Source organism: Anguilla rostrata, chromosome 19 (assembly GCF_018555375.3).
Source record: "Anguilla rostrata isolate EN2019 chromosome 19, ASM1855537v3, whole genome shotgun sequence".
NCBI classification, from domain to species: domain Eukaryota; kingdom Metazoa; phylum Chordata; class Actinopteri; order Anguilliformes; family Anguillidae; genus Anguilla; species Anguilla rostrata.
In genome coordinates, this window is record NC_057951.1 from 491728 (window position 1) to 504667 (window position 12940).

Genomic DNA, 12940 nt, shown 5'->3' on the forward strand with positions numbered 1-12940 from the left:
CCTTTGATGACAAAATTATAAAAATCAGGGGCAAGATTCAAAGTTCTCCTACCACCCCTTATATAGGGTCTGCCCTTCCATCCGCTCAACGCATGGATGCAGAATCTTCAGAAGAATCTTCAGAAAGACAGGCGGCCTATCTGAACTCTTTTGCTCCAATAGATCTCATGGAGTTTAATGCCATAGTTAATTCCTCAAAATCTTCTACTTGTCTTCTAGACCCTATCCCTACGAAGCTTTTCAAGGAGCTATTACCAGTGATTGGAACACCAATGTTACATATTGTCAATGTGTCTTTAGCATCTGGACACATACCACAGACTCTTAAACTTGCAGCCATCAAACCCCTTCTTAAGAAGCCAAACTTGGATGTGAATGACCTGTCTAACTACAGGCCTATCTCGAACCTCCCGTTCCTTTCTAAAATACTAGAAAAGGCCATTTCAAAACAACTTGGTTCATTTTTGCACTCCAATCATATATTGGAAGTTTTTCAATCTGGTTTTAGACCCTCTCACAGCACTGAAACAGCCCTGGTCAAAGTACTCAATGACCTACTCCTCGCTTCCGACCATGGCTGCATCTCTGTACCTGTGCTTTTAGACTTAAGTGCGGTATTTGACACAGTTGATCACCTCATCCTTCTGGATAGACTTGAAAATCTTGTAGGCCTCCTTGGACAGGCACTCTCTTGGTTCAGGGTTGCTTTTTATCACTTGAGAAACATCTCAAAAATTCGGAAAATACTGTCCTTACATGATGCAGAAAAGCTAGTTCATGCTTTTGTTACTTCAAGATTAGATTACTGCAATGCTCTTTTGTCTGGATGTGCAAATTCCTCTCTGAAGGGCTCCAGCTAATTCAAAATGCAGCAGCTCGTATTCTCACTAGAACAAGGAGATTCGAGCACATCAGCCCAGTGTTAGCATCGCTTCACTGGTTGCCAGTTAAATTCCGAATAGACTATAAGATACTACTTCTTACCTTTAAAGCCTTACATGGGCTTGCCCCTTTGTACTTAAATGATTTACTTCTTCCTTATATTCCCTCACGAACGCTCTGTTCGCAGGGTGCAGGCCTCCTTGTTATTCCTAGAATATCTAAAAGTACCATAGGTGGTAGAGCCTTCTCCTATCGTGCTCCCCTCCTGTGGAACAAGTTGCCTGCCCATGTTCGGGGCAGACACTATCACCTTATTTAAAGCTAGGCTCAAAACATATATTTTTAGTCTCTCTTATATTTGAGGGGCAGGAGTGGGTGGCGGGCATAGTTATAGAGTCTCTGGTAGACTGAGCGGTTAGTGCTGTCACTGGATCATCATTGGTAGTGCTGTGTTAAGCTGAACTGGTCATGGTCTGGTGATGACTGTCTCAAGCCTGCCCTCATGGCTGCGTTGGCCCCTGCCTCTGTTTCCCTTAGCTATGCTGCCATAGCCTTATTCTGCCGGGGTTTTCCTTATTGCACGTGGGCACCTCTGTTTCTAATCTACCATTTGAACCCCCTAACAATGTGGACAAAGAAAGAATGCTGGTGGACACAGGAGTAAACAGAGAGAAAGCACTTTATACATTTCACTGCACAGAGCCATAATCACTAATTCTATTTAGCTAAGGTCACACAGTACACAGCACTACTCACCCCAGTGTCTGTAGTTTACAGTTTGGGCTCATCAGTCCAGCACAGAGCAGCTTCACTCCAGAATCTCCCAGGCTATTGTAGCTGAGGTCCAGATCTCTCAGGGGTGAGTTTGATGACTGGAGAGCAGAGGCCACAATTTCACAGGACATCTCTGTGAGGCCACAGCTGTATAGTCTGCAAAAGAAAGTTGATATATTATTGTACGTTTGAATAGCGCAATATCCTGTAAAATCTGTTATGTGCCATGTAACAGTAATCGTGTTGAGTGAGTGATACTGAGGATCTGCAGATATCCACCCCACATTTGCTGCAGCTGTGCGTCAGCTGAACTTACTGTAAGAGGCCCTCTGTGTCAGTTCTGTTCTTTCCTAATACAGCTAGGTCTATTACAGGATCCAGAAGAAACCAAGGGGAGATGTCAGACCAGCAGATTGAAGAAGCCATGTCTTTTCCACTCTAATTGTAGCTTTCCCCATTGCATACTTGCACAATTAAAAAGCACTTTTCTCCTCTTTCTGCCCTTGCATGTCCACTTCCCATGAGTCCTCAATAGGATGCATAGTAGGGTGATCTACACTAGATCATTTAAATTTAATCCAGTTATGCAAAGCAAGTTTAATCCATCTATGCCTCAGTGGTGTTTCTCCCATCTCATTAGCAATGCAATAACTGGAGTTGTTCTGAGTGCCCTACAGCATATCCTCAAAGCTCTTGCCTGTTTAACATGTGATGCCAGGAAGGGAATTGGGTGCTGTCCACCAGGGGGCAGCATCGGCCCCACAGACGGGTATAGCTGCAGCTGTGGTTTATTGCAATCACATCAGCTGTGGCCCATTACCTAACCATGGGCTCTATAAGAGGCCTAGCTTCCAGGCCAAGGGGAGGGTGCTTTCAAATTGTGTTTCGGAGCTGGGCTATGGACAGTATGGTGGGTTGGTGCCAGTTTTGTTTGGAGCAGCTAAAGGTGCATATTATGACCTTGTGCTTTATATAGCAATGAGGAATCTCCTTGTGATCCTGCTATATAATGACCCTGTGCTCTATATAGCGGTGAGGAGTCTCCTTGTGTTCCTGCTATATAATGACCCTGTGCTCTAAATAGCAGTGAGGAGTCTCCTTGTGTTCCTGCTATATAATGACCCTGTGCTCTGTATAGCAGTGAGGAGTCCCCTTGTGTTCTGCTATATAATGACCCTGTGCTCTATTGAGGAGTCTCCTTGTGTTTCTGCTATATAATGACCCTGCGCAACCTCTACCGTCTGCCTAGCAAGATAAGTAAAGCCAACTGCTGTTGATTTTAAATGTTCTAAAATCCAGACTTTAGCTTTGGATTGGAACCACAGAAAAGTGACAAAACTAAGTGATGTAACATTGCACCTAAATAGCAGCTTGCATGTTGATCAGATTGACACTCTTCTCTAAGATGTACACACATACCCTATCGACCAATAGTTGATTTTACCAACAGTAATAATATCCAAGGCCGCGTTTACCCAATGGGCTACATGGGCTGCAGTCCCGAGCCTCCGCCACTAGGGGTGCCTCAGCGGTGAGGGGAATGTTTTTTTTCTTCTTTTTTTTACGAATGTTTAATTCATTTTGACATATATACGTATCTGTAGGATTGCTGCATGTCTCGTGATATACTGCCGTTAATCTAACCAATGTAAACGTACAAAATATGTTGTCGCGAGAATTTTTGTGTCATCATCAAAATTCCGTCTAAAACAAACATGTCGTCAAGCAGAAAATTTGAGAGTGGGGCGCAAAAAAGAGCAAGAAAACAACAACAAAAAGCAAGAAACAAAGAAGTTCTCAGTAAAATACTGAAGCTTACTTCATTCTTCAAAACATCGACGGATGATTACTTAACAGCAACCGATGTAGGCTCCGACATCAACAACGATCCCTTCCCCGACACATGCCCTGACGCTGACGATGATGCAGATGCTAACCCAAGTCCCGCCACACCAACTCAGTCAACCCGGCCGCCTTCTCCGCAAACTATCCCGCCATCACCAGGCAGAGATGGCACAGCCACGACATCAACCCTGTTAGCATCGAGTACGCCTTCGCTGGAACCCGGCTCCGGAGACACTGATAACATCAGCACTGTCAGTGCTGCTGACGAAACTACTCCGCTAGCAGGTGCAGGCACCACGGTCAGGAGGAAAGATGCAACATGTGGAGCCACATCCACTGAGGTAGCTTGTTGGGGACCCGTTACCGAAAACTTGCGTAGCTATTGGGTGAGCAAAGGAATAAAAGCATCCTTGTCATGTCAAAATAAAGACATAGCATTCACAGCATCAGAACGATCGTATAAAAATCAGAACAGACAATTGAGTAAGCCCTTGTTTTCGCGTAATCTGCGTAATGGGGAGAGTGTTACCTGTGAGTTGTTAGTTTATTCTCCAACAACCGGTAATGTATATTGCTTTTTTTGTCGGCTTTTCGGCGGGACACCATCTGCCTTTTCTCAATCCGGGTTTTCTGATTGGAAACATGCTTCTTGCCAGACTGAAGAGCATGAGTCAAGCCAGTCTCATCGAAATGCAATGCTCATCTGCTTCGCTCGCACACAGATGCACGGAATTGACAACAAACTTAAGGAGCGCTGCGAAGAGGAGGGGAAGTATTGTCGCGAGGTCCTAAAACGAATTGTCTCCGTTATACAGTTCTTGTCAGAACGAGGTCTCGCATTCCGAGGAGGCGATGAAGTTCTCGGTTCCCCTAACAATGGCAACTATTTGGGAATACTTGAGCTACTCAGCAAGTTCGACCCCTTTCTTGCCGAACATTTAAAAAAATATGGAAACCAGGGGAGTGGGTCTACTTCCTATTTATCCAGCACTATATGTGATGAATTCATTGCAATTATGGGACAGCGAGTTCAAGCTGAAATTATTCTAATGGTGCAGAAAGCAAAGTACTTATCTCTTGTTGTTGATTCAACCCCAGATTTAACCCATATTGATCAGCTAACATTGGTGATAAGATATGTCTCAGGAAGGTCAAGTCTTCAAGCATTTTTTAAAATTCCTGCCCATATACAGTCATACCGGTGAGTCTCTTTTTCAGTCCGTTATAGACGTGATAAATGACATGAATATTGATATAAATAATTGTAGGGGACAATGTTTTGATAATGCATCCAACACGTCAGGTATGTACAAAGGACTGAGGGCCCGTATTCTAGAAGTAAATCCTTTGGCTGAGTGGATACCTTGTGCAGCCCACTCACTCAATTTAGTCGGAGTGAACAGCGTAGATTGCTGCTCTGAAACAACCACATTTTTCAGATCTGTTCACTCTTCAATTTTTTCTCGGGATCACCCCGCCGATGGAAGGTTATGATGGATGGACTTGAGCCCAATGTTAACAAACGCATAGAGACTTTAAAGGGACTGTCGGACACGAGATGGGCCGCTCACACCCAGGCCACCAAAGCTCTCTGTGTAAACTAGAAAAATCTCATAAAAAACACGTTTTCAACGTACAAAAATGCCAAGTTACTCAAAAGTATTGATATCAAAATGACGCCAAGTTACGGTACTACAAACAATATAGGCTATCTTGCCTCACCAAAATTTCATAACACGTATTCCAAAGCAATGCTACCCAATATTTCCTCAATTCTTTCAAGTCACTTGGCCTTGTGTGTATATAAGCGTGCAGTACATGGACAGGCCAAACATATGTGTGGATGGCTTTCTCACAGTCATGATTAATTGAATAGGCATCTATATGTCCAATTTGTATTGGTATGTATGTATTTTGGTGGCCAGCCTTTCTGTTGCGTGAATGATTGTATGTTTCTTGGTATAAATGTCTGTTCGTAAATGTGAATGTAACATGCTGCGAGGGAAATGTCCCCATGGGGATAAAGAAGTTCTCTATGTATGTATGTACAATATGTATTTTACATGTATTTATTGTACGTTGCAATACGTACGTTGCTTCCTGTAGTGACTGACCAGCAGTTTTCTACATGAATTTCAATGTGTTCCATGAGGCAATACGAAATATTTGACACTTTGATCTGACACAACGTTTGCATGACATTGTAATATGGTAAGATTACAAAACACAGGGCCAAGTGACTTGAAAGAATTGAGGAAATATTGGCTAGCATTGCTTTGGAATACATGTTATGAAATTTCAGTGAGGCAAGATAGCCTATATTGTTTGTAGTACCGTAACTTGGCGTCATTTTGATATCAATACTTTTGAGTAACTTGGCATTTTTGTACGTTGAAAACGTGTTTTTTATGAGATATCATTTCTTTTTGCAAAGCGTTTTATTACGAGAGTGAGAAATGCGAAGTGACCCTGTAAGAAACGGTTGTGGATTATGGCTATCCTTGTGTGAATTTGTACAGTCTGATGAGTGTGTACGTTTAGCAGTTTCGGTTTGCTATATATGTAAAACAGTGGCTGTGACAAATCGTGCGGTGGCGTAATTGTAAACGCATCAGAAAAGGTGAAATATGGCCAGTGTAGCTATGTAGGCTACTCACGGATTTGACGGGCATCCAACAAGCCTTAATTGACAAAAGAATCAGCAAGCCCGTAGAATTAGAGCTGCCTAGGTCGCAACTTGTGTACCCTTCTGTCCTGCTCCGTTGTCTGTTATTTCGTGAAGATGCACTTTTAGTGTTTGTAAGGTTTATAAGGCATTTTGATAGGCTTATCTGCAGGTAGGAATCCTCTTTGCTGTTTTGTTAAGCTAGAACCGGAAAAGTTGATAGTGGAGAATAGGAGCAGACGCATATGTCCCAGCAGGCTTTGCATATGAGAAAATAACAAGTGTGAGATAAATTAGGCGAAATTGCGTAGTTGAAACAATATGTTTTTTAGCAGAATGGGCATGTAGGTGAAGGTTGACATGATCACAGACTATAGTGCGAAGTAAATGAAGTGACCATGAGCGAGCTTAGTTTCCTTATCAAACGGTATATATAACAGTCTGAATTTACCATTAGTTGTTGAAGTGGGGGGTTAAATAACGTGTGCAATCTATTGCACTAATGTGTTTTTCTCATGTTCAGTGCTAGTAGTTATACTTATGAGTGAATCATGATTTTAAATGTAATGTTTTAATGCGGAGTTGCAGAACGTACATACGTAGTAATTGTTTGTAGCCTATGTGGCTAGATAGAGAACAGGGCGAGGTAACATGAATGTAGAAGCGTGGCGTTTGCTGATATGAAGGTTTTGTACGGTAGCCAATTGAAGAAATGTAGTTAGTAGAAATGGCACAGTGGTGAACTGGTGTAACTTTTTAATAAAAGGAATACATTTGCGTCATGAAATGCACATGGATGGCCGTGAGTGAGTTTTGGTAAAGCAAATATAAGCTTAAGAAAATGTTAGTGTAAAAGAGGAAATGATCTGCCCGAGGGTGAGTCGGGATTCAAGCCTTCAACCAGAGGTTTACCAGTCTGTGACTTCGTTAGTGCAGCACCATGCCATAGCTATGCAATGCGTGAAATATCATTAGCAAACCTGCCGGTGGTTTTAAAGAAGAACACAGGCCAGTAAGCACAGAAGAGCTCCCGTTGAATCCATATGGTTTAGCAATACTGTAGCCGGTTAATAACTGAACGTACAGACGGTAAGTCATAATGCATATGGCTTGGCAATATTGTAGCCGGGTAATAACTGAACGGTGAACGGCGGGTAGATATGGTGCAAAAGCAATAATTAATAAGTAGTAGACAATAATTAGTGAGGGTTGAAGCAGGTTAAAGAAACATGTTCCTAGCTGGGCTTGAACTTACAACCCCGTGTTCTCAAGACTGTAAACTTGCCCACTAGGCCACAGGCAGACTAGCTGTTTAAACTGGAAATGTTTCAGAGTAAAAAGGTATATGGGTATTTTGCGTGTGCATGCGCGTTTTTGATTGGGTCGTGTAGGTGAAGATTTGGCTGGTGACAGTGAAATGTCAAATGGGGAGACATGTTGTTAGTGGGATAGGCGGCAGGAAAAATAAGAAGAAGAAGAAGAAGTAGAAGAAGAAGAAGAAAGAGAAGAAGAAGAAGAAGGAGAAAACACAAAATCCCCTTAGTTTGGGGCTTTATTGTGTGGACATGTGAAGTTGTTTATGAATTCTGTTTGTTGAAATGGGGTCAGAATGTACAGAATTTAATGTTTTTAAGGGCTGAGTGTCTGTGGCTGTTGTGGTTATTTCTGTGGGGAACCCTGAAAAGTGCCAAACTCTCGGTGCTGTATAGGTATGGGGCATGCCCCCGCCAAGGCGTAACTTGGCGGGATGGCATACCTGCCATCCCAATATATTGAATTCGCTAATAATCATATCAGATGATGATTCTCAGAATGCTCTCACGCTTGACGAGGTGTGCTCTCAGGCTAACAAAATGAACCGATTAGAGACAGCTTTCTTGTGTATATTGTGGAACAAAGTATTACAAAGAATTCAGACAGCGAGTACTATCCTCCAGAAGGTAGATGTGGATCTCGTTACGGCTGTGGATATGCTGCGATCACTGTCAGATTTTGTGGCAGGTTTACGCGACCAGTTTGGAGACCTGGAGACGCAGGCCAAGGAAATGGGAGGAACACAGGAATACAGGTCTGTGGTAACTCGGCAGGCAAAGAGAAAACGGAGAGCAGATGATTCCAGTGCACCTGACCACATTCTAATTGGAGTGGAGAAGTTTCGTGTCGAGGTATTTTTAGTCATAATTGACAAACTAACAAGTGCTTTGCAAGCAAGACATAAGTCCTACACAGAGACTTGCGACTATTTTGGCTTTTTAACCCATCTCAAGAGCCTGTCTGTGTCTGAAATACGTGAAGCAAGCTGCAATCTTCAGAAAAAATATAGCACCGATTTACAGGATGTTTTCGAGGATGAGCTTGTTCAGTTCATTAAATTCTGCGACACAACAACTGACGATCTGTAAACCAAGAAACCTGATGGTCTTACTGAGAGAGAAACAACTCCAAAGTGCTTTCCCGAACGTGGACATTGCACTCCGAATTTATCTCACTCTTCCTATTTCAAATGCCACCAGAGAAAGATCATTTTCAAGTTGGGCATTATTAAGAACAGATTCCTTGACGGCATCCATTGAGGAAAATAGACTGAACGGGTTGACCATTCTGTCCATTGAGCATGATCTGCTGCGCCAGCTGGATTTTAAGGATTTAATTAAGGATTTTGCATCAAAGAAAAGCAGGAAAAAGGTATTTTAATGACATCACTGGTGAGTCAGATTTTTTTTAATATGCTAGTTTAAGTCTTGAATATTATCGTGTAGTTTATAAACAAAAATGACTACGATATTCTATTCAGCGATGCCCATATATTTGCCGTCTGATAAAACTGCTCGAATTTTGATTATCCTGCCATTGTGTGTTTGCAGTATGACTATAATTGGCGTTCTTTTGTATGGCGTTGGTGTGTATTTTCCCATGGCCTCTTTGCACTGGCTTATTATGGGGTTGTCTTGTGTTGCGTATCTTTGTGTGCGTGCGTGCGTCGCCGCGGCGGGGGGCCTCTGAGCTGCGTAGCCCAGGGCCTCAAGATGGGTAAACACGGCCGTGATAATATCTCATTTTATGCTCAATATCTTCAGAAACACCACAAGCCTGTAGCACACACAGGTGTGTAAAGTGAAGGAGTACAACTTATCTTCATCACAAGGTCAGCGTATGAAAGAGAGTGGGGTATAAGTATGGATTTCATTAGAGTTCATAGCAGGTAGTGAATAATGGGGATGGATGAGGACTGCAATATATGACAGAAGTGAATCCAGAAATGGGCAGAAACCTGGCAAATGAAACTCAATAAAGCTAAATGTAAAGTTCTACACGTGGGAAATAATAACACAAGGCTAGATTACTTTATGGGAGGAACAACATTGGAATGTGCTCAATTTTGGGAGTAATAGTTGATCAAATCCTTTCAGGTTCTAGGCACTGTGCTGTTGCAGTAAAAAAGCCAACAGGATGCTGGGATAGTAGTGAGTATAAATCAAGGCTCCAGAGTGCGACCATTTTGGTTGAACATGCGACCAAAAATCTGTCAAGTGCGACTGAACATTTTCATTAGTCACACCGGTGGACCTGACGTTTAGCAGGTCTGTCTCTCTGTGTGTGTTATTTTTACTCCACCCGCATTCTGCGAAGACCCGCCCCTACTCTGTCTCTGATTGGCTCTGACCCTGATATTCTTCTTTGCTGAATGTGGGTGGGGAAAAAAATAAGGCATGTGTGTATTAGTGATGTGCGGATCGCAGTTATATCCGCGGGCACCACGGTTAATCTGCGGATCGGGTGGGCCGAGTCATAAAAATTAACATTCTGATTAATAGCGGATGGGTTACGGGTGGGTGAAATAATACATCATTAATGAGGAAAATATTAATTACATTCTCTAAAATGTGAACATATTTTAAGCTTCATTTTTCGTCAGGCGTGAATTAGCAGACTAGACTCTCGTTGCGCCAATTGCGGCGTCCATTTGTCTTAAGCAGCAATGGAGGCAAAAAAGATCAGAGAGAAAAAATTAAAAAGGAGAATTAAAAAAAGGAAGGGCAGAAAAGTTCAGTGTGGGAGCGATTTAGTGAATGACGAGTCAAGTGCTGGGTATGTCATATGCAACAGCTGCGAAATAATGAGAAATAGCGGTAATGTGTGATCGGGTGCGGGTCTCTAAATCAGATAAAATAATTTGTTCGGGTGGGTGGCGGGTGGATGATTTATGCGTACATGCGGATTGGGATGACGTCAGAGCCGATCCGCGCATCACTAGTGTGTATGTGTGAAACCGCGCCCTGTACTCCTCCGGGAGCAGCGCACACTTTTATTTGAGTTATTTGAGTTTGATTTATTTATTTGAGTTTGTCAAGCACTTTAAACATCAGCAGTTTTAAAGTTTATGTTTTAAACAATTGAGGTTATTGCCATTTCTTGTTTGTGCTGCGATTTAAATAAAGAGAAAACATTTATCTGCACCTTTATTCCTGTTTACAATCATGTACATAATGTGTTTAGAAATTACCAATGTGTAAGGGAACTGACAAAAAAGGTAACACTTAAAATGTATTATTATGGCGCCAAAAGGCGCAGTGAAAGATTTTGGGTCTAACTAAATTATGTGCTGCTGCACCTACATGAAAAAGTTAGGCGCACCAGTGCATCCAATGTAAAAAGTTAGTCTGGAACCCTGTAAATCCAAGGAAGTTATACTTATTTTATACAATACCTTTGTCAGACCACACTTAGTGAACTGTGTGCAGTTCTGGGGACTGTACTACAAGAAAGATATAGAGGATCTGGAAAAGGCTGAAAGAAGGGAAACCAATTTGGTTCCTGGTATGACAGATAAAAGTTTTGAGGAAAGACTTCAGATGCTTAACTTCTTCAAGCTTAGTAAAACTAGACTCAGGGTTATTTGATTGAGTCTTTTAAATTCATAAAGGGGATCAACAAAGTGAACCACAAGAGATTCTTCAGGTTCAGCTCTTAATATGATGAGGGGGCATAAAAGGTAATTAGCAAAAGGTAAATTCCGCACCGACGTTAGGAAGTATTTTTTCACACAGAGAGTAGTCATTGTGTGGAATAGCTTGGCGCATGTCATGCAGTAAAGGCAGAAACTCTGGGGGTTGTCAAGACCGGGCTTGATACGATGCTGGATACTATCTAGTTTGTAGGTAAACCAAGCACTAGTGCTAGGTAGTAAAACGGTGAGCATGTCGGGCTGAATGGCCTATTCCCGTCATTATGTTATGCAGGGTTCATACACTTTTTCACCAATGATTTTCAATGACTTTTCCATGACTTCTCCACAACCTTTAACTGAATTTCCATGACCAAAACAAATGACTTTATCTCAGCGGGACGATTTAGAATTATTTATTTTAACAGCTCCAACTACCCTGTACCCTCCAACAGACCCTGAATGGTCTTGATATCTGGGTAGAGGAGCACAAAATGAAACTCAACCCAAAGAAATGTAAAGTTTTACATGTCACCCACATGAGGCATCCACCCGCCCTGCCGACTCTCTCCATTGACCAGAACATCCTGGAAGTCTGTGACACTGTCAAGGTCCTGGGGGTCACCATCCAGAGTAATTTGCGTTGGGACAGTCAGGTGGACCACATGCTGACCTCAGCGAACAGGAAGCTTTTTGCTCTGCGTCGCCTGAAGAAATTTGGTGTCCGAGACCCAGAACTGGTTTCTATCTACACAGGCTACGTACGCCCAGTGCTAGAGTATGCAGTCCCCGTCTGGCACAGTTCCCTGACTACAGACCAGGCTAAAAGGCTGGAAAGCACGCAGAAACGGGCTTGTAAAATCATACTTGGCCAGAGATACTCAGGGTACCCAGAGGCTCTCTGCACTCTCGGATTGTGCACTCTATCAGAGAGATGCACTCAACTGTGTCTTGGCTTTGCCAGAAAGCTGCTAAAGTCCAACTTCAGTGACTGGCTACCCCCCTCAGGGAGGAGCTCACAGGTCGTCAGACAAGGAACTCAAACAAACTGGCCATCCCAAGATGTCGAACTGAGAGATACAGGAGATCACCAATCCCCTATATGTGCAGACTCCTAAATGACAGCGGATTTAAAATTTTTATTTTGGATACGAGATTAGATCTCAACTTAGATAATTGCAATATTTAAAATCTTTTGCCTACTTAGTATTGATGTTTTATTGTAACAGCAAAATAACCTGTAATAATGCTGAAAGGTCAATAAATAAATAAATAACATTAAGTAAAATTAGGTCTACATCTGAAACATATGGTGCCTCTCTAAAACAAATACAGTTTTTCTTGATTGCTAACACACTAAAACTGGTTCTTTTAGCAAAAACTCCCAAATTATTACTTCAGTTCTCAGAGGACCAACACATCTCTCAAAACTATAAACACTTTTCACTTGTTTTAACATATGCTGCAAATTGTTAAACTTTTTCTGCAAATCTCTACAAACAAATGCTCTCATGAATCACTGGTTACACACTGTGCTCATGCAACAAACACTAGTAGTCAAAACAGTTAACTCAAGTCATCACAACCTAAACTCAGGTAACACACCTTTCTCTAGGTGCAAACACTTGGCAGCAAAATTGTTTACACACCGGTCACAATCTCTGGATCAATAAATAGGGCCACAGTTTGCGTCTGTGTGCTTTTGAACAATGGATCCTCAAAATGGACAAGCTGTCCAAAGATCAGGAAGACAAAGGAGATGAAGAGGCAGGAGACAATTTGTCCCAGACAAAATACGTGCCACCTTGATTGACCATGTGCTGGTGCAT

At 42.3% G+C, this 12940-nt stretch overlaps 1 protein-coding gene across 1 annotated transcript in view; it reads left to right on the forward strand.

Annotated features, from left to right (window-relative positions):
* The first annotated feature begins 11650 nt into the window (after positions 1–11650).
* Positions 11651–12940, forward strand: part of LOC135246026 (uncharacterized) — a 35630-nt gene continuing 34340 nt past the window's right edge. The window contains exon 1 of the mRNA XM_064319518.1: positions 11651–11997. Within this exon, the coding sequence (XP_064175588.1) occupies positions 11651–11997 (347 nt within the window). The remainder of the gene's footprint in view (positions 11998–12940) is intronic.